The following is a 27,787-nucleotide window of genomic DNA, read 5'->3' on the forward strand; positions in this document are numbered from 1 at the left end:
TCGAAGATATCAATACAACATTCTTTCCTTTAGATGGAATGTGTGAAACAAGAGTACAATCATGACGAAATGCAAAAATACTGGAGGGAATAGGCCTTGATTGTTCCTGAACGAATTGAGGGGGTAACTGGCGTTTGTTTTTCCTTATGGTGCCTATAAGAGTTAGTTTATGATCTTCTCGAAGCCTTTCACACAGATCAACACTCGTGAACCAGTTGTCTGTTGTAACGTTACGGTTCGTTCCAGAAATAGGTTGTATCAGCCTTTGTACAACGTCAGCTGGAGAGTTACTGACAGCATAGTTCGATCCCTCTGGTTGCTTCCCTACATAAACTTCCATTTTCGAAGTATAAAATAGTTTTGCGTCGCATAAGGCAAAAACTTTGATTCCGTACTTACTAGGCTTTGAAGGAATGTACTGACGGAATCCAGCCTTCCCTCTAAATGCTAGAAGCATTTCATCAACTGTCGTATACTGACTGAGGCTAAAGCTGGATTCGCATTTATCCACAAATAGCTCAAAAAGATCGCGAATTGGAGCCAGTCGATCTGATTGTAGTCTCTCTCGTCTTGTCTCCGAATCGTCAAATCGGAGGTGAGCCAGCAGAAAAGAGAAACGTTGTTGGGACATCACTAAACGAAAAATTTCTGGGGAGTTTCCATCCGTAGAAAACAGTTCGGAAACATTAATCCTATTAGATATTTTTACGCCAGCCAAGATGAGAATGCCCAATAGAGCTTCTATTTCACTACGATCTGTGTCACGAGTGTGATATTCTTGTTCATATTTTCCTCGTGCACAGATCTGGATATGCTGATTCGTGTAATTAACTATTATGTCACTCATTTCAGCATGAAGAAATGCCTCCAAACTTCAAGGATATCAGTTTTTTCTCTAACAGGCCCTCTAACTACCGGTAAGTGAGTTATTATATTCTTCCGTCTAGTTCTGACATTTCTCGGGGGTGCATGGATTCTCCACTTGAAGTTATCTTTTCCAAAATAAAATAAAGAATCTTTACCTCCATGGAAGTACTGTTTCCGTAAAGATTCTGCATCTTCATCAGCGTCAAGTTCTTGCTCACTTTCGGAATCCTCTTCTCTCGCCTCTATGATATCATCTTCGTCAGCATCTGATTTGTCATCTGCCATTGCTTCAGGTTCGGAATCTGTTTGAACACTTTCCAGTAGCCTCTGAATTCGACTTTCTTCTTGTTCGTATTCCATTATATCTAGAACATACATGAATAATAATAATAATAATAATAATAATAATAATAATAATAATAATGTTGATAAAGCGTCGTAAAATAATCTACTAATAATAATAATAATAATGATAATGTGATGGACGTAAAATAGGCCTAGATCGTATTTTATTTTTAGTCTTTTCATCAATATGGTAATTTTACACTTAATCTCCTTACAATTATTATCATTGTTGTAATTAAATTAACAAAATATGAAGGTTATTACATTTATTCTATTATATAAATGAAAGTTATAAATACCTGCTTGTCGATGTTCAAGTTGCGGCAAAAGTGTGGTCGGTCTCTGACACCGGATCGCCTCGTCTTGCTTGAAAAACTGATCTTTTGTAAATGTCCTCGCTCTGACATGTAAAGGGCAATAAAAAAGAAAGCTACACAAAAGTACAACCCCTGTCCTTGAGTGGATGGGGAAAAAAAATAACTTGTTTCTAAGGTCGGTCCCTGACACCGTGCCACACTAACGCAGGGTTAAATATCGGTACCATCTCTAAATACTGGAAGCACAGATACATACACAGGCAGACATGGATACATACATTGCATCCAATACATACATACATACATACATACATACATACATACATACATACATACATTAAATATATAAAATAACCAGAGTTTGTATGGTATGTGATAAATGCAGAAGATGCAAAAATTATTTCAATCACTGTAGGTCATCCTTTCCGGCCATTTGAATAACATTTAACATGACATGAATAAACAAACTCACAATGTTAATCTGTTTATGAGAAAAGTGCATGGTAACCAATTTCAACCTGTTTACTTGTCTTTTTCACAATAAATAAATTATTTCCAGCTGTTTTGAAGGTACTAATTTTACCCAAAGAAAACAATTACAGTACACCTAAATAATATACAGACTTTCATTTACGGTCTATTTTCACAAAAAGCAATTAATAAATAATCGGATATTATATGAAACAGAGTCGTAAGTTGAAGAAAGGCACATTTTTTGTATGAAACATTTAATTTTATATATAGATAGCTGGAAGGAAATACACCTTAAACTTCAGCAACAGTAAGTGGGGGAGAGGGGAACTTGATACATCATTCAGAATAGTAAGCTATGTTTTAGTACAGTATGTAGAAAATTAAATTAGTTAAGAAATTAACACAATGAAGCAATACGAACCCCAAGACAATCGAATAATAAAAACTGTCCGATGAAGAATTACAATTATTTGAACTGAATATTTAAATTACAGCAATTATACTAGCCCTCAACATTATAGAAATTCGAGGTAAGTAGAACACTTATTGCAAAGCACTTATTTTTCTACATTCAGTATACGTCGTATTTATCTAAAAAACACTAACAAAATATAGGAAATTCTGTTTTGAGTTTCTTTATTCTTAATGTTCATAGCAAAATACTCATAACAAATCTACAAATATATTCAAAATGTAATATTTTGATAAAATATAAAATAGATAGTTTTACATTAACTTTAAAATGTCACTGAACTTGCAATACCGGTATTTTAAATAAAAACATGTGCTATTGATAGCTCTAATTCACCATTTACCACAATATCCTATCTCAATCTGAGGGAACATTTTGTGTCACTACTTACCCCATAAGACCCTAAGTCTACAATTTTCTCCCAAACTTTCACATTGTGTAACTTGTACTAGCCTCCTTATCGAAGTAGACATATTCATAAAAAAACTAACTTTGAGAAGCCTAAACATATCCTCTAATAATTTCTGTGAACATATGAGAGAAGACAAGGGCTTACCTGTATTTCTGCAGCAATCCACCATTCCTTTTCTTTAATTCCTGCTTTCTCTACAATCTGTTCCGTTAAATTCCTTGTTAATGCAATCTGGTCTTCTTTTAAGGATACATTAGTGTATTTGTTTAGTGAAATTATTATAAAATAGAAACTGAAATAAAAACATTAAAAATACTATGACGTGTAAATTCTTCCCTTATTAGTAACCGAAAAAAATGGCACAGGGTCACAAAAATGATTTCTGACAAATCAAGCCTGTCACTAACATTTTTCCTTGTCCCTATTTAATTTGGAAACAGAATACAGTAAAGGAAAACATATTATTTTATTGAGTGCTTTCTAAAGTAATAGTTGAATTATGTTTTATTTAACGATGCTCGCAACTGTCGAGGTTATATCAGTGTCGCCGGTATGCTGAAATTTTGTTCCCTAGGAGTACTTTTACATGGCAGTAAATCTACTGACTTGAGCATGTTGTATTTAAGCACATTTAAATGCCATCAGCCTGGGCCAGGATCGAACCTGCAACCTCGGGCACAGAAGGCCAGCGCTCTACCGACTGCCCCATCCAGGCCGACTCTAAAGTAATAGTAAAAAGTATAGAAAGTATCTGAAAAAATCAATATTTTGTTTCTAGAAATTAATAATACTTACCGTACTTACAAATGGCTTTTAAGGAACCCGGAGATTCATTGTCGCCCTCACATAAGCCCGCCATTGGTCCCTATCCTGTGCAAGATTAATCCAGTCTCTATCATCAAATCCCACCTCCCTCAGATCCATTTTAATATTATCCTCCCATCTACGTCTCGGCCTCCCCAAAGGTCTTTTCCCTCCGGTCTCCCAACTAACACTATATATGCATTTCTGGATTCGCCCATACGTGCTACATGTCCTGCCCATCTCAATCGTCTGCATTTAATGTTCCTAATTATGTCAGGTGAAGAATACAATGCGTGCAGTTCTGCGTTGTGTAACTTTCTCCATTCTCCTGTAACTTCATCCCGCTTAGCCCCAAATATTTTCCTAAGCACCTTATTCTCAAACACCCTTAATCTATGTTCCTCTCTCAGAGTGAGAGTCCAAGTTTCACAACCATACAGAACAACCGGTAATATAACTGTTTTATAAATTCTAACTTTCAGATTTTTTGACAGCAGACTAGATGATAAAAGCTTCACAACCGAATAATAACACGCATTTCCCATATTTATTCTGCGTTTAATTTCCTCCCGAGTGTCATTTATATTTGTTACTGTTGCTCCAAGATATTTGAATTTTTCCACCCCTTCGAAGGATAAATCTCCAATTTTTATATTTCCATTTCATACAATATTCTGGTCACGAGACATAATCATATACTTGGTCTTTTCGGGATTTACTTCCAAACCGATCGCTTTACTTGCTTCAAGTAAAATTTCCATGTTTTCCCTAATCGTTTGAGGGTTTTCTCCTAACATATTCACGTCATCCGCATAGACAAGAAGCTGATGTAACCCGTTCAATTCCAAACCCTCTCTGTTATCCTGAACTTTCCTAATGGCATATTCTAAAGCGAAGTTAAAAAGTAAAGGTGATAGTGCATCTCCCTGCTTTAGCCCACAGTGAATTGGAAAAGCATCAGATAGAAACTGACCTATACGGACTCTGCTGTATGTTTCACTGAGACACATTTTAATTAATTGAACTAGTTTCTTGGGAATAGCAAATTCAAAAGAATATCATATAATACTTCCCTCTTAACCGAGTCATACGCCTTTTTGAAATCTATGAATAACTGATGTACTGTACCCTTATACTCCCATTTTTTCTCCATTATCTGTCGAATACAAAAAAATCTGATCAATAGTCGATCTATTACGCCTAAAACCGCACTGATGATCCCCAATAATTTCATCTAAGTACGGAGTTAATCTTCTCAAAAGAATATTGGACAAAATTTTGTACTCCGTCAACAAAAGTGATATTCCTCGAAAGTTACTACAGTTAGTCTTGTCCCCCTTCTTAAAAATAGGTACAATTATGGACTCCTTCTATTGTTCTGGTACAATTTCCTTTTCCCAAATAGCAAGTACAAGTTTATAAATTTCGCTATGTAATGCACTTCCACCCTCTTGTATTAATTCTGCTGGAATTTGATCGATACCTGGAGACTTGTACTTTTTCAGATTTTCTATAGCAATTTCGACTTCTGAAAGCGTGGGTTCGGGTATAAATGGCTCAGCAGTTTGTATTTCAATTTCGTCCCGATCATTTCTATTTGGCCTATGTACATTTAGTAGTTGCCCAAAATAGTTTTTCCATCTGTTTAGGATTGATGGAGAGTCTGCAAGTAAGTCACCATTCTCATCCTTGAACACGTTTACCCTTGGCTGATATCCGTTCTTAAATTCCTTTATACCCTTATATAAATCTCGAATGTTTTTATTCTTACTATTTGTTTCTACCTCATTCAGAAATTAATAATACATTATAATAATTTAAAGTGTACTGTAATAAAAGATAAAACAGTGAACATTCGTACATTAAAATATAAAGGTTAAAATCTCAGACACCATAACAAGAAAACAGCCACCGGCGTAGCTCAGTTGGCTAAGATGATTGTCTTCCAATCTGGAGTTGCACTTGGACGCGGTTCTAATCGCCGCTTGGGCTGATTACCTGGTTGGTTTGTTTCTGAGGTTTTCCTCACCAGAAGGCGAATGTCGGGTAATCTATGACGAATCCTCGGCCTCATCTCGCCAAATACCATCTCGCTATCACCACAACAAAGAACGCTAAATAACCTACTAGTTGATACAGAGTCGTTAAATAACCAAGTAAAAAAATAATATTTCTCTAATTCATACACAATTTTAAACATTCATTTCTGAAGTTTGATTAGTGTAATATGTTACTAGTCAGCAATGTATGCAATGGAAGGGGAAAGGAACTGGCCATCTATCCCATTATCTGCTGGCTTAGTTACCTCATGAGTGTCACTTATTGGTGTCACTTATGAGGTTCAAACCTTCTTCGGACAGTTGACTACAAAACAATATGCTGAATATTTTATATTATCTTATGTTATTTTTATGCAGTAGATTTTTGCAAGAGAATGGCTTAATAATGTCTAAATTAAGGATGGTCGATTTTTATTACCAACACGTCATGACAACACTGCATTATATGAGCAGAAAGGGGTATGTCAGCTTCTAACAGAAACCCTATGTAAAAGGAGATAAATATTTGTTCTCTTAGATTTAAATACACCATTGAACATAATTTTTACTAGGTACTGGGAACAGCCAAATTTCTAGTGGTACAATTTTCTCCATTAAGTAATATATTATTATAAATGTGAAATTCAGATAAGTTGAAAAAAATTATGGTTTATTTAATGACGCTTGCAACTGCAGAGCTTATATCAGCATCGCCGATGCACGGGAATTTTGACCCACAGGAGTTCTTTTACATGCCAGTAAATCTACTGACATGAGCCTGTCGCATTTAAACACACATAAATGCCATCGACCTGGGCCAGAATCAAACCCGCAACCTTGAGCATAGAAGGTTATATCGATTATGCTACCAAGGCCGACCAGATAAGTTGAATCTATGAATAAATTTGATTATAGTCATTCTGAGTAAAGGAGACATAATCATAGTGTTTAAATTCTTCTTTTTTTAAACAAGTTATCGGTATATTTTAATGATGGTACATCAACTGCACAGTTATTTAGCACTGGGTGGAATTAGTCATAACAAGATTGTATTACGACTAGGTAAGTCTGAGGAGTCGCTATAAGGTTATCTGAGGTTTGCCTTATAGTTGGAGGAAACCTCAGAATAAACTCACCATTTAATCAGGGCAGGCAGTATTCTAATCCATATCCGGGCATAGTATCGAATCTTGAGTCCTGCTTACTATCCTGAAACTAAGCCACTTGTAACTTCTTCTGATCATAGATATTAAGTTATAGACCTTACTTAATTACAAATAGCTTTGAGAGAGCCAGGAGGTTCATTGCTGCTTTCACATAAGCTCGCCATCCGTCCCTATCCTGAGCAAGATTAATCCAGTCCCTAGCATCATATCCCACTTCTCTCATATCCAGTTTAATATTGACCTCCTATCTACGTCTCGGCCTCCTCAAAGGTCTTTTTCCTCAGGTCTCCCAACTAACTCTCTATATGCATTTCTCGATTCACCCATGCATGCTACATGCCCTGCCCATCAAAAACATCTGGATTTAATGTTCCTAATTGTGTTAGATGAAGAATACAATGCGTGCAGTTCTGTGCTGTGTAACTTTCTCCATTCTCCTGTAACTTCATCCCTCTTAGCCCCAAATGTTTTCCTCAGCACCCTATTCTCGAACACACTTAACCTCTGTTCCTCTCTCAAAGTGAGAGTCCAAATTTCATAACCATACAGAACAATCAGTAATATAACTGTTTTGTAAATTTTAACTTTCTGTTTTTTTTATAGGAGAGTAGATGACAAAACTTCTCAACAGAAAAATAGCAAGTACCTATTTCCCATATTTATTCTATGTTTAATTTCCTCTCGAGTGTCCTTTATATTTGTTACTATTGCTCCAAGATATTTGAATTTTTACACTTCTTCAAAGGATAAATTTCCAATTTTTATATTTCCATTTCGTGCTATGTTCTGGTCACGAGACCTAATAATATATTTTGTCTTTTCGGGATTTGCTTCCAGACCTATCTCATTAGTCATTAGAAACTTGCTTTAAGTAAAATTCCTGTGTTTTCCCTAATAGCTTGTGGATTTTCTCGTAATATATCCACATCATCTGCATAAACAAGCAGCTGATGTAATTCGGTCAATTCCCCCCCCCCCCCCCCCGTGTTATCCTGGACTTTCCTAATAGCATATTCTAGAGCAAAGGTTATAGGCCTGTCAGAAATCATCCAGGAAGTCAGAAGAATGTAGAAAATTTTGATGATACAAGGTAAATATATCATACTGCAATGAGTCCCTTCTCATGTGGGACTATTTGGTAATGAACAAGTAGACATGTTAGTTAAACAAGATTCCAAAGTTCTACAGACATCAGCAAAAAATAGAAGATTACAGGAAGTAAAACATAAGATTTACCATAATAGAATAGAACAGAATAAGAGGAACCATTTAAATAAGAAATATGAAGCCACCGATAAATAATATTTTGATAAGATTAAACATCTTCAATGAAGAACTGTGGTAGCACTTTTCAGATTGGAAACAGATCACGACTGCTTAGTTGAAAAACCTTCGAAGAATGGGAATGGTCTGAGGAATAGGGTGCTCCTTGTGCGGAGAGGATGTAGTTTCAAACAAGGAACACCTGTTACACTGGAGACAACTAGATCCAAGGAAAAAAGACCGAAAAATCTAGTGAGGACTAATGGTGTGAAATCAGAGTCCAGCCATTTGAATACAACACGTCTACTGCAGCCGAGCTAATCTAATGCAATTTATTAACCATTATTATACAAATATCACTATGTTATCAACATTTCTGATAACAGTTTTAGTAACATCACAAACGTTTACTGGTATATTAGAAAACAAATGGAGAAAATCCAATATTATGAACATTTGCTTAATTAATTAATATGCATATTGATAGTGTACTAACCTTTTCGTTGTCATGTCAAGACTGGCTTGTGGAATAATTACAGAAAACGAGGTGGGTCCAATAGGCTTGTGTTTATCAAGCTGAATAGAACTTACATTAGGAGCATTCACTGGAATTTTAATATCATTTTCATCATATTTAAATTCTGTAGTAAAAAATGATACTCTGTATTTCGTTGCAGGTAGTAAACCCTCTACCTGAAAATGAATACATTTTATATTAAATAAGTACCGCATGAAGGATATATAAGCTAATATCTTACAAAATTATTAAGATAAGAAAAATAAAGACTGCATTTGTGTAGGATTTATACCCAAGTCTTCAAATCATGTGTGTATTTCTAAGATGACACAATTATAAAATGTGATATTGATCATCATATGCACAAGCTAACCAGCGCAGCAGGATGACACTGGTCACTTATCTTCAAAAAAGATGTAGTGAGAACCAACATATTTTGCTTATTGTTTTAGCATATGTGAGACTCTAAAATGTCACGATTTTTATGTTGACACAAACGATTTAAGAGTGTGTTGTCCTATATATTGTATAGACCTGGATCACACAGATCGTTGAAAGTGTACACAGGTGTAAAACAGCAATATATTATGGACATTCACCTAACAAGGGAGTATTTTTTTAATAAGAAAGAGCAACTCCGATTAGTTTTGCTGGATAGCCTGACTTTTAAATTATTTGCAATAAGAATCTCTGACAGTACATTTTATGTCAGTCTAAAAAAATAATATATACCGGTACCAGCAGCCTTTTTTATTTCGGTTCACTTCTACAATGGAATTTTGCTACTTAATTCGTGTAGATATTTTTAAAATTTAAACCCTAAATTTTTGTCAGGAGAAGTTTTCAACCCAAGCAGTAATTTTGTAGAAAAAATTATCAGTATCGGTTTACTGGACATATACAGAAAAATAAGATTTTTCCTTTTTAGCCCTATTTACATAAATGATAGGAATGTGTTAATATTTTGAAAAAAACATTTTTGTAGATGGCATAAAGGTCTAACATTTTTGTTGTAAGAAGTTTTCAACTGCAGAAATAATAATAATAATAATAATAATAATAATAATAATAATAATAATAATAATAACAATAACAATAATACATACCGGTGCACATTTCTCATTTATGTGGATTGATCTTGAATGCAGAGAGATAAGCGAAAAGAGGGAACCAACTTAAATGCAGGGTGAGTAGAAGCGACTTGTCTGCCATAGTGAAGGCAACATTTCTAGGGGAGGATGATCCAAAGAAATCACTTCACAGGCCTAGATACTTTAAAGTGCCAGCCTCATATCCTAGCTTTTCTAGTCTAGCGTTTGTAATCTGACGTAGATAGATTCTTTTACTGACAGGTCCCAAGCATCAAGCTGGATTGATCAACAGATTAATACTAAAGTAAAAAATATGGTCCACGACAGAGGAATTGGGATCTGGTTTACATTATAAGGAAACAATAGTAGATCAAGACCATGTTGCTATGCAAGTAGGCATTGTTATTTTTTCATGGACGAAGAAAAAGTAAAAGGAACACGCTAAGTGAATAACTACATTCTGACCTATAACACTCATAGTTTTTCTTAAAAAGAGGGCTTGACATGGATCAGAGCAGACTGGAACGGCATTCTGGTTCGTGAATTTCAAGAATCTTTCCATTCCATCTTGTAAGAAATGGCTACGGTCTGTTCCAGTTCGTTTTAATTAGATACGATATTTCAATACATTTTTCAATTAAATGTGAATTAATACTTCTTTATTGTATTACAGTATTAGTATAACCTCTTGCTAATTTAAAATACTCTTGCAGCATACCTAATTGATATATTTGATACTACACTGAGTACGCCTATGCTTGAATAATAGAGCGGCATTAATGAAATTAAAAGGACCAGGACTCAGCAACATTTTGTCACTTCGTATCAGTAGAATTTCTTATTATTTAAACTGCGAGCTGAGTATCCATTTCGAAGACTTTGCAAAACAAACGTTACAGTCACAAGTGTAGGACCGGAAATAATTTTCCTTTATTAGTAACAATATATGCATCGAATTTAATATGTGTGCATTTTATTCAATATCTTTTTTTTTTCTCGGCTGAATGAAGTGACTACCATTTGTGGTTTTCATCTGTGTGAATATGATAAAAGGATGAAAATTTCCGAAGAAATATGTCCGAAATTGATGTGTACATAAATATTTCAAGGTTAATTATATATTATATTTCTTCATAGTTTTCTGCCCAAGGGAAGGTATTTCACTGCAAACCCAGCATTTTCCAATCTATCCTATTTTTTGCCTTCCTCTTCATCTCCGCATATGATCCACATCATACCGGAAGGGCATATCAACAAATTTTGCGTTGCTGAAATATTTCAATCAAACCTATGCATGTATGAAAACAATCGTCTAAGAATGGACATGAGAAAGAATTAAAGAATACACCTGATTATGTAGGCAGGTATAGGAAAAATAATTCCATATAAGTAAATAAGTAAGTAAGTATACAATGCCTACTCACTTCACTTTACGTGATTCGGGTTCCGCATATTGCAGATAGATGGCAACACTGTGACCCATTTTCTAGTTGCATACCACTTCGGCGAGTCAAGCTGTACATGATGTGTATCTGTGGAATGTTATGTCTTGTTCTAGAGTGAGTGTACGTGTAAGTGTTCGTGTAAATGTAGTGTATGGAATGAGTGGTGATGATGAAGATGAGAAAGGGAGAAGGGGAAACCCAGTGCCAGCACGTAGTCTACTCCTGTCGAACAGCACCAAGGGGGCTGCCAGGCTTAATGTCCCGTCTGACGGACGAATCACTATCAACAGTGACATATGACTTATCTTCATATGCACTGCAGAGAGATTTGGGATTTAACCCAGGCATATTGGTGCACAATTTAGTGATTAGAAGTTGTGCATCGCCATCTTTCCTACTCTCGAGGTAAAAATTTCACATGAAAATTTCTGACCCGCTGGGGATCAAACCTGTGCTGGCTAGTCTGGAGGCAGACATGCTACCACAGAGCTACTTGCAGTTTTGTTGATGCGCCCTTCTGGCATAATGCCCTCGACAATGCATGTAATTCTTTGTGTCATTTTAGAGGTCATTATTTCTGTTGTCATCAGCACCATCGTGTCCATGAAAAGAATAGAGTTTTCCAGTTCATGAAAATGTCTATTTCGAGTCTTGGTCAAGAAGAACGAAAATCAGCAGGAATCTTATTGCAGTAACACAGAAATGGAGTAAAAAACTCTTAGCTATTTATTTATGAATAAATCATAAAATTTAAGATTTAGAATAGAACAATGGTATCTATCACTCATTAGAATGTATGATCCTGAGCAGAGCCGTAAAGAACAATATAATTACGGTACATGAAAGCTTTCAAGCATAATATATTGAGAACATTTGCAAAAATGATCACCTAGTATTAGCAGGTGTACTAAATGAAAGGTATTTGTAAAAAAAAAAAAAGAACAAAAAAAAAAGACACTATGCAATTCACTTTTTTCGAGCATTCTTTCACATTACCATAGCAGTACTGACCAATAACAATGCCGATAATTTTTGGACATTATTTATAGGTATAATATTAAATAATATCAAGTCACTTACTTTCAGAGAGCAATTGTACTGCTGAGGCACAGTTATATTAATATTCCTAACAAGCTTCTTCACTTCATTTCTTCTTAGATCAGTGTCAATCACTTGTACCTTCATTGTAAAGTTAACTTCGCAATTACGTATGGGATGGCAGTTTACTGTTGAGTTTATACTGGGTAAAAGAGATACCATCGTCAAATTTACTTGGGGTTCTGAAATCATAATGTGAAAAGTGAGATCAGTAAATATAAGGTTCAGTATTAAATAAATCAGATCCAGGTTAACAAGAGCATCGAAAACTGCGAGTGTGTGAGGACGAAGAGAGAACATTTTTTACCTTTGTCTTCAGCAGATGTTAACATCAAGTCTACGGTATTCATACACGGTTTCTCTCTTTTACTTTGGGCCTGAAATAGGAAAACGTGATTACAATCTACATTACATGGTGTAGCTGGACATTTTAGAAAAAACTCAGAATAAAGCACTTTACTTGATAACTGGAGCAGTTAAAACTACACTCACTATGGCCATGTGATTGTACACAATGAATCCCTCTATAATGACAGATGTAAAGAAGCAAGCAGCAAGTACATTCATTAAAATGACGTCACCAAGTAGCTTGAAAAAGTAAATACCACCCATAGAGGCATGTCAAAAGATGAAGAATGACCTAAATACCAATATATCTATGTTTCGTATTAAAAAACTAGTCAACCCTCTAGGCTACATGGCTATAACACATCAGTTGACAATTGATGTTATCAAAAAGAAAGATACACTAGATATGGTCCAAAAAGCTACTACACTGAACATTATAAATGATAAATACCCAGAACCAGAGTGGATTAGAATTTACACTGATGGATCACAAATCAATGACACTGCTGGAGCTGGGGTAAACTATTGTAAACTATTCTCTCACTACGTCCCTGTCGGGATATACATGACCAACTTTGATGCAGAAATACATGCAATACAGCTAGCAGTTAACAACCTCATGTACAGGATCAATATTTTTACAAAAGCTGTAATATTGAGCGACTCCAGAGCAGCTATTCAGTCTTTATCATCAAACCATAATACAGAAACAGCAATCAACAAGACATCAAATACCTCATGTTAAAAATAAATATACAGTGCTCCAGTGGATACCTTCACATGTAGAAATCTAAGAAAATGAGATGGCTGACATACTAGCCAAAGAAGGAACACAAATACAATCTAATCAAATACTTGTTACACCAGAGGTTCACTCATAGAAAAATTATAGACACCTATCAAACAGAGTCAGTAAATAAATCAGAAGGGAAAAGATGGGAAAACATACAAGTTAGTTGGAAATCACTAAGTAATAAACCAAAAAAGAAGTGGTGGCTCACTTCAGACTAACAACAGATCATGACTGTCTGGCTGCACACTTGAATAGAATAGACATACTTCAATCAGACAGATACCCTATTTGAAATACCGGTGCTACAATGAATTCAAACCACCTTCTAACGTACCTGGTTTAGATGTATGCTTCCAAAATGAAGGTAACATCTGTAAATTATATTGGGGTGCTAGAAACTGTATGTAGGATTAACAATTTGTAACATAGACTATGTAAAATAATGTAACATTATGAAAATGTACCGGTATTTCATCTGTATCAATTTGCACTTGATTGCTTGTCTTTACCGATTTGTGTTGTATGTAATTAAAATAATTTTATAATTTGTAAACTTAGAATAGGTATGTAATATGTAATACTATGAAACTGTATCTTATTTGTTTTATTTGTCTTAATTTCTACCTGACTTGTGTTCTTACTCAGTAATTTATAATGTAGTTTTTTTAGTAGGTTATTTTACGATGCTTTATCAACATCTCAGGTTATTTAGCATCTGGATGGGCCGAAGGTGATAATGCCAGTGAAATGAGTCTGGGGTCCAGCACTGATAGTTACCCAGCATTTGCTCATATTGGGTTGAGGTAAAACCCCGGAAAAAACCTCAACCAGGTAACTTGCCCCCACTGGAAATCAAACTCGGGCCACCTGGTTTTGTGGCCAGATCCGCTAACCGTTACTCCACAGGTGTGGACTAATTATGTAGTACGGTGCCAGATATGTAAAGGATTAAATTCCAATAAAGCCATTTGTAACAACAACAACATGATGTAAGCAATCACATAACGAAATTATATCTCTAAATATCTTCTAGGTATTACATTCAGTACTGGAAAGTTTTCATAGTCCATGTATAAAAGCATAGTCAAACGACAAACAGACGACATCCAACATCTTAGACAATGATTAGGAGCTCTATAGTGTTACTACATATTATATTCTAATGCTAATATTTGCTGATAAAGAGATATGCAATGAGTAACTGACCGACTGGATTGATCCATCAACCTTGCAACCAGCCAAGTGCAGTAAATGACTTGGATCTTCTGATTTCCTTAAGAGTGCTTTCTCGATATAATCTTGCCAGAGGACACAATTGAAATGACTACCTCAGAGCAACCCTCTGAAACTCTTCCTAATGTTATTTTCTCATTTCAGTTTCACTCTTTTCAACGACACCTTTCCTGTACTTCATCTCCCTCCCATTACAGTTATCTGCCTAGGAGACTTGTAGTAATGTATATCTATAAAAGATTATACAGCTTTCTCAATTATTTTTATTTAATGGTTAAATTGTTCACCAATATGATTGTTAATCTTTCAATATGAAAAAATAGTTAAGTACTAACAAGATTTAAAAATATTCTTGCTTTAATTGTGGCTTGAAATTGTAACCTATAGTTTTCAAATTCACAATGAAAGAAACAGAATAAATCCACACATAAACCAAATACCGGTATGGAGATAATGTCAGTATGTTACGTAATTTATAAACAATTAATAGGCTACTTATCACACAATTTTGAATTATGTCAATATAAATAAGCCTGAGAGAACAATGCCTACAACGATAGAGGTATCATTATTGATTGATGCTGTGTTCCAAAGACGATTAAGTGTGTTAGAATCAAAATTCGTATTTTAGTTCTCATAAACCTAATGTGTCTGGTTTATGGCAGATTGAAAATGTTATGGAAAGTTAAATCAATAAAATTTTGTCGAAGAAGGAACACAGTTTTAATGTACTGATGTTTTCACATAACCTAGATCTTATATGACAATCCGATTTTCACAATTCTTTAATTTCAAATGCTGAGAATGATCGTGAAATTAAAAATATATTTCACCTGAATGAACTCTTCATTCCTCTGCCAATACACAATAATATTATATTTATCACAGTACACTTCAGGTTCATTTGGTTCTAGATCTGAAAAAAAAATACAAATGAGGTAATAAAAATAATAAAAAAGTTAAGAGTTATATCAAAACATACACAAAATGAAAATGTTTTGGGATATTCTCGCAACCCTTCTTAAATTCAAAAGAAAGAAAACTGGATCTCTATCCTTGACAAGGGCAATGACAGAAAAGCGGTACTGTAATACAATAATTTATAATATGAAATCTTACAAACATACATTAACAGCATTGGCAAGAAGGATTTTTAGTCTTTTGTATCTTGTTGGGAATTGGAGTATCATTTATAGTTTTTTTTAACCATTATTCATAAGAAATATATAATTATAAGGGCTCCTACAAAAGACCTTTTCAGTTTCGAACACATGTAATTTACGTTCTATGAATCTGAGGTGCATGAAAATAGTACCAATTGAAAGAGAAACTCAAAAAGTTTAGTTCCTTACCTTAAAGATGTTCAACGTGACTCCCCTTGGTAACACGGCACACATCAAGCCTATAATTAAGTTCCATTTAGATACGCGCATTTTCCGACCCCCAGATTCTGAGGTTATGTCTGTTCACCTTACCAGAAAGAAGAAAAGTGACTTCGTCAGGAAACACCACGGAACAAATAAATTCATCATCGTTTTCAGTGAATCTTTCTTATGTCCAAGCCACTATAGGAACTTGATAAAATACCTTGAAAATGTCTTGGATTTATAGTATTGATTAGTAGAAATTGATGTGATCACTGGGAGAGCTGTAAGCCCACCCAACCCACCCTAAATACAGTACTTTACTTATATACAAAAATCGTCGTGCGTGAACGAAGAATACCGCCATATTTCTTTAATGTAACAGTGGGTTTCAGTGTTGCCAACGTAGTAATAATACTAGACACATAATCAAACCTAACCTAACCTTTCTCATAATACTACACCCCTAATCAAACCTAACCTAACCTGTCACATAATACACACCTAATCAAACCTAACCTAACCTGTCACACAATACTACACACCTATAGTAACATTCCTCACATTTAGTATCATTTCGTTTTCATGTATTGCCGGCTCTGCCAATCATGTTGGTTTCCATCTATTGGAAGTGGATCGTACTAATATTCCTAATTCGAAGAAGACAGTATGGCGACTTTCATAATAATTACATTTTACATATTTCGTGATATACTAAATGTGTTGTGGTTGTGATAAAAGTATTGAAAATTCATTTATAGTGCCACATTGGCAGTGAGAAAAGTGTGCAATATTCGTTCAGTGGCTGGTGGATGCTCTACATTGACCTCGTTTTCAATTAAAGTCTGCTTACTTATGCAGATATTTCTTCGTAGCACTTTGTCCTCTGGTTTTAGGGTTTGCAACAACTGCAGTCGATACGGATGAAAATGCAACCATTTGTGAAGAATCTTGCCTTAAAATCAGTGTATTGTAGGCATTAAACTTTGTTCGGTAATGCCGTTGCACATTAATAACCGACTGGTTCACATGAAAATCAAGCTTTTCTGTCCTCTATAGCAGCCATTTTGCCTCAACAATGAACAAACTTGTTTATATGCGCTGTTATGAGGCAGTGTTACCAACTATAAAAACAATGTTGCCACAACTAAACTTTTTGAGTTTCTCTTTCCATTGGTGCTATTTTCATGCACCTCAGATTCATTATATGTGTTCGAAACCGGAAAGGTCTTTTGTAGGAGCCCTGTACCTATAAGTAGCTACCAGTACCCAAATAAAACAAACTTTTAGTTTGATAATTCATGGCATAAATCAACAATAATTTGAGAATGTCGCTGTGTCTGTGGCTCAAGCCATAATACACTGATCTTCCATACAAGTAGCCTGGGTTTAACACCCAGTCAGGTCATGATGAAATTTGTGGTGGACAAAGCAAATGTTGTGAAGGGTAGGCTAATATTTAGTCAAACTATAGGGTTGATAATTATTTATGTGCAATGAATGAAAACACAATCTATCTATTGCTTTTGATTCATTCTAGGAAGTGATAAGTATCATCACACACACACTCGAAAATATATCACTGTCGAAAAAAGTAAAACAAAACATTTACTTACTTGGCCGACAATATCTTCCTTTGAATCCTGGACTACAAGAACAGGTACTGTCTTTGTTCACTGGCCAGCAGATAGTAACACCACTACAGTTAGTCAATTCAGAAACTGAGAACTTATTACAAGCCTGTGACATGTTGAGTCTTGAATCTGGAACAATACATGAAACAAGTAGATTCTAAATTGTACAACTTCACAATATCTTAAAATTTACATTTTATACAGTCATTCAGAATTTATCCTTTCGTTCCCTCTCAGAGCATTTCATGATTCAAGAATAACATGTGATCATACAGGAGAGAGGGAGAAAACAGAGAGAAAACAGAGGGACAGACAGAGAATGAAATAAAGGGATGAAGAGAAAAAAGGGTTAGAAGTGGGGTGTGACAGCATTTAGCTGTCACAGCTTCGAACTCTGACTGCTCCGGAAAAATCGCTGTAATAGATAATAACGATTTTGTCACAGTATGATTTTTGTGTTTGGATGATTCTTGGTGACTGTGATAGTCTCTCATCACGAGCTGATAGATGTTTATGTTTATCACTCTTCTACAAATTGATAGACCAGTGCCATGTCCTATATCAACAATATTGATTAGCTCGGTGAGTATAACAAATACAAACATGCTCTGAGCTGTGTTATCGCAATGTGTGGGCACATATATTCGCTTAAGAAAGTTTAAAAATTATTTGGGAGTACTTCGGCAACGAAATGGTGACATCAGACTTTTTCAGATGAATGAGATGATAATTAATTAAATCCCAGTTACGTTGTCCTTCAAATTAATAATGAATCTTCTGACTTGCAGTTGTCTGAAGCTGTCATATATCTATACATACATCAGTTGCCATTGCTATGAGTCACATATTGGTTGGAGGTGGCGATTTTTTGGAGCTGTGATTTTGAAACTACAGTCACAGTCGGAACCAGCAACAGATCTATCACAGCGACAAAATCACAGGTCTTCACTAGAAGAGGTAGAGAGAAAGAATATTTTCATGGGTAATGCTTGGACTCTGTGTGAGATAACCATTAACAACGAAACCCTTGATTGTTGTTTAGAACGTGATTCTTGACAAGATGACTGTAGATAAGTAATTCTTTTGTTATTGTCACATAATTAAACTCATTTTGGCATGACATATGATATTTACACGCTAGTTTCACCATTACTTTTTTAGGCAAGTGTAATAAATATAATATTCACATTTAATTAATACAGAGCCAGTGTCAAAGATGATGCTTTCCTTTGAAAAAATAAGATAAGAGTTTGTTTAATTATTGATCAGGCTTCCTGAAATGTCGCTCCAATCGCAAGGAGTGACAACATATGTCTACCAATGATGCCTTAGCATTTTTAATTGATGAGCCGATATCAACTCCACATGGAGTACATAACAAGGTTGTCATATCTCGAGTTAATTGACGACTACAAAAAAGATTGTTGTTGTTGTTTAGTCAACTGTCTACAAGTACCAACAAGGCATCATTCATGAGACTAGGCCAGGAGATAATGGGATAGGGTGGCAAGTTCCTTTTCCCTTCCATTACATACATCACTGACTAGATAGATATTACAATAATCAGATTTCAGATAAAGAAAGGTTAATAGTTTTAACTTCAATTTTAATTAAAAGTCATGTTATAACTTAAAATTTATTCACTGTGGATGATGGTGTAAAAATCAATGTACTGATGTCAGTATAAAAATAATTGTAACTAGGAATAATCTTTATAACAAAAATGTGATAACACTGCTGGACATTACAAATACTGATGCATGCAAAAAAAGATATAAAGCCTGCTGCTCGGGTATTAATTCAACGATTTTACTTTACATAGTAGATGAGTCACCCATGCATTATTTATACGAAGTTATACAATCACGCACATTCAGTCAATTCTGTAAACACAGTACTAGTTATCATATAAATGGATATTCGGAGACTAAGAGGAAGGCAGAAAATAGAAAACATTGGAGAATGCTGGGTTTGCAGTGCAAGACCTGCCCTTGGGCAGAACACTACGTATGTACTGGATTAGATCATCAACCTGGCGTTCTGATTCTACTAATTTATTTCGCAATAATGCGCTTACAGCTCTTAACTTATCAACTTCCACAAGACAGACATTTAAACTTTCTGATTGTTGTTTAATCAATTTTTTATTTTCGTCTAGTTTCTCATGCAGTAAATGTAGCGACTTACCCAAGTCCTTTTCTGATTTCTGACTACCTACATTTTTTTAATTAGCTATCTTTTCCTTCACACTAAAAACCGATTTATACAGAGCAACTGATGAAGGAGGGTTCGCTGCCATTACAATCTTCACAACACCACACTTTATTATTGATTTTAACGAGATCTGGATCTTCTTCATTCAAATTTACACATTTCACATCAAATAACTTAAGAGCATTCAGAACAGCTTAATTTGAATGTTGTTACTTTGTTGTTGCACTTACTGCAAACACTCATTATTGAAACAGCAATTTGCACTTCGCTTTAACAAATACATCTAAATTTCGACAACCTCTCAAGCAGAAAACGAATCAATGCCGGAACACAGCTGGAAAGCAGGCAAATGTGTGTCTATAACCTAAGGTACGCCAATGGCAGAGATAGTGTCAGAAATACCAAAAAAAAAATCACATAAAAACAGAGAGGTTAGGAATGGAGATTTAATCACCTAATTATTTATGACATTATAGTGATGTATGCAATGGAGGGAGAAAGGAACTGGCCACCTTACCCTATTATCTCCTGGCTTAGTTGCTTCTTGAGTGATGCCTTATTGACATCACGTATGAAGTTTCAACCTGTCTTCAGACAGTTGATTAAACAACTGTTATTTGTTGTTATATCGGGAAATAAAAAATATTGTTGTTGTCTAGTGCCTTGCATTTGGCAATGAAGCCATTAGCCATTAATAAAAAATATTAAAAGCGTAATTTATGATAAACTCATTTTATACATTGAAACAGTTACTACAGTTGCATTCTCATGATATAGGTTAAAGTAAATGCACAGATATTTTTTTACCTGGATATTTGCTCGCTGGAGACGGAATAGTGAGATTTGTGTCACGGTATTGCAATGGACGACATGATATTCCTCGATTACTTTTAACATTCACACGAGATATTCGAACGTCACCTGCAAAATGCAAAAAGAGTCAATTTGATATTAATATTAGAAGACATATAAAAGACAATGTAATTTTATGAAACAAACAATATGAATTTGCAATGATTGGTGCCAGTGGACGTGCAGTGGATTTCACCCAAAATTAAACTGTGCTCACCCTTTTGCCACAAGTGTAGCTGAAACTAGTTTCAGAACACTCTCAACTCCATGTATTAATTAGCCAACCGGTACTTTAAATGCTACTGTATCGTATTTAGTTTGGCTTTAGCAATTAGTTAAAAATCCACAATATTAGGTACTAGTATTTTGAGTTCTTAAATCTCCCTATTTTCATCTCGTTCACTTTTGTTTTTCTCTCTACATAGTGCACAAAATAGAAATGAAATTATGCTCCAGTCAGTAGTAATATTTAATACCTACCGTATTATAAATATTTGTCTTTACTAATAACAATTTATTCCCATGAAAATTTTAATGGCGTGTGGCACATAAAAGATAATCTCAAATTTTGAAGTTCTGGCCATCAGAATGTTTTCCCATTTTAAATATGATGGCAATGCCACTCGATGTTCCTAATACCATTATGCAACCTGGATCCAGCACAAACCAGAATAAGATCATCGAAGTTAGAAAGATGATTTTAAAATTGCAAATTACTCAACAATATAAATATATATGGTATATACATACTAGGTTCAAAAAGTTTCCGGAATTTGCTAGTATCATAGAAACAACGTACCTTAAACACTATTCTACAGCATTCCCTTCAAAATAGTTGCCTTCCGCAACAACACACTTTTGCCAACGCGTGTAGATTTCCTGGAAGCAGGCCTGGAAGCCATTTTGTGAAACCCGTCTTAGTGCTCTCGTCGCGTTTGCGATAACCTCTTCAGCATTGAATCTCCGTCCTTTCAGATGACTTTTCAGACGGGGAAACAGAAAGTAATCAGGTGTTGAGAGATCAGGAGAGTATGGTGGGTGATCCAAAGCAGTTATGTTGTGCCTGGCAAGAAAATTCTTTACAATAATTGCGCGATGAGCAGGTGCATTGTCATACATAAGGAACCAGTTGTTTTCTACCCACTTTTCTGGACGTTTCCTTCTCATTGCGTCCCGGAGGCGACAGAGGATTTCTACGTACAATTCTTTCGTTACAGTACGACCTTCTGGAATGAACTCATGGTGGATGAGACCCTGAGAGTCGAAGAAAACTTCCAACATAACTTTTCCTTTGGAAGTGTCCCTAGGAAATTTTTGCTTCCGAGGAGATATTTTCGATTTCCACTCAGATGACTGTCGTTTAGGGACTGGGTCGTACAAGTAGCACCAAGTTTCATCACCAGCATTAATTTTGTTTAAGAAATCACCATCTTCATCAGCCATACTGATCATGTCCCCAGCAAGAGTCATTCTTGTTTCTTTCTGTTCTGCCGACAACATTTTCGGAACTAACTTCTGAGACGAGTAATGCATGTTGAGATGCTTGTGAAGAACATTGTGTACACTTCCGACTGATATTCCGACCTCTGCTGCTATATCTTTTATGGTTTTACGTCGGTCGTCCCTCACAACATTACGCACACGATGAGCAATTGCTTCATTTGTTGCAGTTGTTGGTCGGCCGCTGCATACGTCATCTTTGATGCTATCGTGGCCACCAGAAAAGCGTTTGTGCCAGGCATATGTACACTTGAGTTTTTTTCATTGCTGCTTCGCCATATGCTTCTTCCAACAATCTTAATGTCTCTGCAGGAGTTTTGTGTAACAAAACACAGAACTTGATGTTTCTACGTTGCTCTGTGAACATAATCACAAAATGCGACGAACAAACAAAACACTATGATAAACAATTGCCTATAACTCAAAACCAACAATCGCCATTATCAACAAACTTTAAGGAAATGACATCATGAATGTTATCAACAAAACAAATGTATAATATCCCTTGTTATATATTAATACAAAAAATGGTAGTAAAATTCCGGGAACTTTTTGAACCCAGTAGTATTTTTTTGTTCATGGATTTTATCTAGAACAAAAATGGAATATTACATTGTACTTCCACCATCCTGTGAATAAAGACTGACATTTTTTTTTTTTTTCAGTATCTGTACCCTACATTTCGCATCTATGTAAAGTAATAAATATAATTAATTAAGTAATTTAGATTTATAATTTTCCTTATGTTTAGATTTATTAAAAATCGCTTTATCATTTTACATTGTAATTCTAATTTCTACACGTTTTCGAACGTTTAATAGATTTACATCGTCAGTATCCTTATGTCTGTTACGTGGACACACAGCAGTGGCGGGAAGATTTTGCATTTCTTCATGTTTTTTGGCATGATACTGGGAGGAAAGTCGATCGATTGAAGGCAGAAAAAACTGATAATCTCTACCGAGAATATAACTAATTTTTTTGTTTAAAATTCTCCTTTTATTCTCTTTTCAGTTCATGTGGCTGATCACTTGATCAGATACCACGTGCGGAAGAATAATGGACACTTCATACTGCTTAAAATTGTGCGTAAATTTTATTGATATATTAGACTAGCTAATAGTACACTTGAAAATAGTTTTCATAAGTTTTTATTGTAATATGTGCTGTAAATATATACCATAATGAATTATTATGAAGAGATGCGAGAGATTCAATGGATATAAACTGAGTTCTTTATGAGGGTAAAACAGACATACAGCAAGAACAAATAACTAGAGTAATCCATTGCCAGAATTTCATTTCTCGGAAATTAAGCTAAGTTAACTATAATTTCTCTGTGTAAGTGATCACACTTCAGGTGAATTTATAATTATGTTATACTGTGTTCTGTTATTATTGTATACGACTAAAATAAAGTTCATGCTCATGCTCACCCTTTTCTTTACATTCCCGAACAGCTCCTATAGCAAAGAAAAGTTTTGCCTGTGAATAAATAATTAGCTGTGTTCCATTCTTCCATCCATCAGATAAATTATGAATAATTCTTTCGGTTCTCCATTGCTTCTGCAACATTAATGAACGTGACATAAATTATATTTTCGTTATGACAAGGAATGGACAATGATGTTTCATGACTTGCATGATGATGATGATTGTGAATTATGCTTTGTACATATTGGTGAGTACGTTGAGGTACAATATGGTTAAAACTCCCAATCATCTAGAATATATTTGCAGATTACTGAAAAATAAATAGTAACCCTTCTCATGTTAGAGCATTTTCATTTCATGTCTTCCCAAAAGGTTCACCTTGTGCAATAAACATTCTTTAACAATATGTTTCTATATAGAACAAATATTTGTGCAACACTGGTTATGAACCATTATCTTGAACTGTAGGCTATAATAAATAACAGTAAACGAACTCACTTCACTGGGTGATAACTTTATTACAGTTTCACTGAAGTTGCGTGTAACATAAAACAGCTCCACATTCAAGTTCGTATTCATTTGTTGGCTGTAGTGTAGAATATACACACACAGTCTGGATGAAGATGGATGAAACACAGGACTCTTTAACTTAGCCCCAGTGTTGTCCCACCTGAAAGTATCTAATCAACAATTTTTGTTACAATGGATACACTAAGATTTAATACATTCAGGTTCTACACGTAAAATGAACATGGAACGAAAAGAAATTATGTTTCTGTAAGGAGAAGGCACATGCAGAATTAAAGTGGTAACAAACAGTTCCTGAACTACTGTGTGATTTAGATCAGTAGTTGTTGGTAGTAGCCTACCAAGTGTTCTGTATGTCTTTTTATACAGAAACAAAAAATAGAATATACGTGGTGTACTCACAAGAGACTTTATTCGTTATGATGGTCTGTAAAAGGAGGAATAAATTGAATGATGAAGTTGTTATATATTTCAGTAAATAATCACTCTCGTTGAAGTCTATAGTTAAGCGAGTATTCACAAGGGGAATCTAATTAAATAAAGATTCAACAGTGTCTCAAGTGCAATTAAGAAGTTTGAAAATCACACTTAAAAAGTAGTTGCTTTATCACAACTTGTAGCATTATTACTATCGCATTTTTCTCCTAGATTTTCATTTTCACTTTTACTGCACTGTTTTTGTTTTCCTGAAACACCAGAGACTAGGGTTAAAATTCATTGTGAACAAAGATGGTGTTTATGGCATCTTTCTGCAGGGTTTTTCAATTTTCTGGGAATGGGAAATGGCACGCAGATTCACCCATCTGTCAGAATCGGATTCACAGATGCAACCCACGTCACCTGTCAGACTGGAAAAACAATCGCAGATAGGGCGCACGCGCACAACGGACCATGATAAGTCTAAGTGCATGCATCATACAGTCAGGCCCTCGAAAAACCTACCAGCCAGCAATCCAAGCCTATTTCCAAAAGCAAACTTTCTTTTATTTGGCCTGGTCTAAATGAAAGTGATCAAGTTTGTTTTTTACTTGGGACATTACTATGAATTTCAGATGTTACTTGTGTTAGGTAGGCTACGTAAGATTTCAATTTCATTAAATAATTACTTAGTCTAATCATTCTATCTTTGTTACGGTATAAATATAAAGTACAGGACATTTTGAAGTCTGTTAAGGTACTTCAAATAATCAAGCTAAAGAATGATAGAATACCGGTATGTAAACACGTAACACAGCTCTAACAACATACAGGATGAACTGTAAGTAATGTCATTAATTTCAGGGAGTTATTCTTAGAGATATTTCAAACAAAAAAGTTAAAAACGTTAGACATGCTTGAGACTAGTCTTACTTCAACAGTGTTTTCTTCCAATTGATTTAAAAATTTAAAATACATGTACACTATAATTATCAGAGTATTAAAACACATAATATTATAGTGTATTATGTATTTTACATTTTTAAATAAAAAAAGTTGAATATAATTTTGCTCGTTCTTGCTTTTTGAAATAAAATTTTCTTATGTGAAACATTTCAGAGCATGTTTTGGAAAGCCATTAATTTAATTCTCAATATACTGAGTCAAGTGTATTATGGTAATAAATGATCGAAAAAATTTTAGTTTTGTCCTTTAAATGTGCGGAAATTTGATTTGAACAAATGTAACTTTGCATCCTACAAAGGCATTTTACAAAGAAATGTAACTTTTCATTCTGCAAAGGAATTTTACAATGTTACATTTGTTCGGATCAAATTTCTGCATATTTAATGGATTAAATTTCTGCATATTTAAAGAACAAAACTAAAATTCTTTCAATAATTTATTATCATAATACACTGCTCTCTTAAACTGACTCAGCATATTGGGATTTAAATCAATAGTTTCCCCAAACACGCCATGAAATGTTTCACATAAAACAATTTTTATCTCTAGAAGGAGGCAAAAACGAGAAAAATTGTATTTCACTTTTTTGTTTGAAATATCTCAAAGAATAACTCCCTGAAATTAATGACATTACTTATGGTCCACCTCGTATATTTTAACTAATATCAGGTACCTGACTGCTCGTCATTCATTCATATGAAACAAGATGTGTAGACCAATTTGCTGATTGAGTTGCTGTCCAGGGTGCACCATAGGAGACTGGACTAGGCTACACTCACGATGAGATGAGATGAAATGATGCAGATTTGTTGGGATGCCACAGGGGAATCGGAGCTCCAGGAGATAATCCCTCTGCTAACTGACCACAGGCTTTCCCAAAACAAGTCATAAATCGGGGGTATGCAGGGGATCGAACCCAGGTCTACAGAATTATAAGTCTAGCTGCTCTAGCCTCTAGACCGCAGTCTAACAAAATATATAGTAAATTATTTTAGTAGATAATTATACAAATTAGAAAGGAAATCTAATTTGTGTTGTTCCAGTAATCAACATGTTTATTAATTATGATTTATGTTCTTTGACAAGATTTTTCCTGTCCATAAATCATTACATTTTTATGTACTTATAGAAAAAGAGCCAGTGTTACGGACATGTACTCAGATAGAGTGCGGGCAGTTTAGATGTCCCAAAACATTACTTGGTCAGTTGGTGGTCCAAGCCCCATACAATCACTTTTATTCCTCTCCATGAAAGTGCAGCACTCTTCCTATCTGCAGTCAATTGTGAGTGAGATTTCATTGGAGAGTACAGTAGCATTGTGAAATGGTGAGATATTTACTGTATTGTCGTACAACAAACAAATTCCACAATTTGGGACACCTGGCCGAAATCTACGGCTGACCACTAGGATCCAGAATACAAAGCAGAGGTTAAATGAAAAATACAATATGATTGCGGAGAGAATACGGAACAATGATAAATTTAAAAATAAAGTATAATTTGAGTTCAGAGAAACATAGGACTTTTCAAGGAACTTAAAATTTTACCGGTACCCTGTGTTTATATCCTAGAAACGGTATGCTTTATTCATAAAAATTTAAATTCCTTTAAAACAAACTCAGAATATCACGAGCACAATACTAGTACATCCAATAATATACATTTGAATTATCACAGACTTGCTAAAACTCTCAATACCCCTACACATACTGGCAGTAATTTATATAATAAACTTCCCCCACATGTCAAGGCACATAACAATAGTATGTTTAAGAAATCTGTTAAAAATATATTACCGACACACATGCCAATATGCACAAAGGACTATTTAAATATAAAGTTTTAAATTTTAACCATTTATTCTTGTGAGTATTGCCCTTCTGTTCTCTCTTGTTTCATGTGCCTGGAGACCTAGTGGAAGAGAGGCAGCATCAAGACTCAGAAGAAAGAAAATCAATTGCCTGCTAGCGTGTGATTACAAAATAATTAATTGTGCTTCTCTTAAAATAAACTCATCATCTTATTTACAAGTAACTATTCTAGTGTGTTATGCATTACTGACTGAATTAGTAGTATTAGTAGTACATTATTTGCTTAGTGATTAAGTACATGGGTATATTCTAAGTAACTAGTATTCTATTAAATAAGCATGTGACATGTTACCATAGATTAAGATGACTGTAAAACTATTGTA

At 34.8% G+C, this 27,787-nt stretch overlaps 1 protein-coding gene across 7 annotated transcripts in view; it reads right to left on the reverse strand.

Moving 5' to 3' along the window:
- LOC138715219 (receptor-type tyrosine-protein phosphatase T-like) overlaps nt 1–27,787 on the reverse strand; it is a 154,858-nt gene that overhangs the window by 93,921 nt on the left and 33,150 nt on the right. For 6 of the 7 annotated variants that reach the window (XR_011336189.1, XR_011336190.1, XM_069847903.1 and 3 more), the window contains 9 exons: nt 24,181–24,362; nt 23,685–23,814; nt 20,704–20,817; nt 17,665–17,811; nt 15,518–15,600; nt 12,618–12,687; nt 12,293–12,492; nt 8,656–8,852; nt 3,032–3,179 (listed from right to left, as the gene is read on the reverse strand). Coding sequence is in view for 5 of the 7 variants with exons in the window: in XM_069847903.1 (XP_069704004.1) it covers nt 3,032–3,179; nt 8,656–8,852; nt 12,293–12,492; nt 12,618–12,687; nt 15,518–15,600; nt 17,665–17,811; nt 20,704–20,817; nt 23,685–23,814; nt 24,181–24,362 (1,271 nt within the window). In the remaining 2 variants the exon portion in view is untranslated. The remainder of the gene's footprint in view (nt 1–3,031; nt 3,180–8,655; nt 8,853–12,292; nt 12,493–12,617; nt 12,688–15,517; nt 15,601–17,664; nt 17,812–20,703; nt 20,818–23,684; nt 23,815–24,180; nt 24,363–27,787) is intronic. The other variant, XM_069847905.1, reaches the window with a different exon arrangement.

The sequence above is a fragment of the Periplaneta americana genome, chromosome 15 (assembly GCF_040183065.1).
Source record: "Periplaneta americana isolate PAMFEO1 chromosome 15, P.americana_PAMFEO1_priV1, whole genome shotgun sequence".
NCBI classification, from domain to species: Eukaryota; Metazoa; Arthropoda; class Insecta; order Blattodea; family Blattidae; genus Periplaneta; species Periplaneta americana.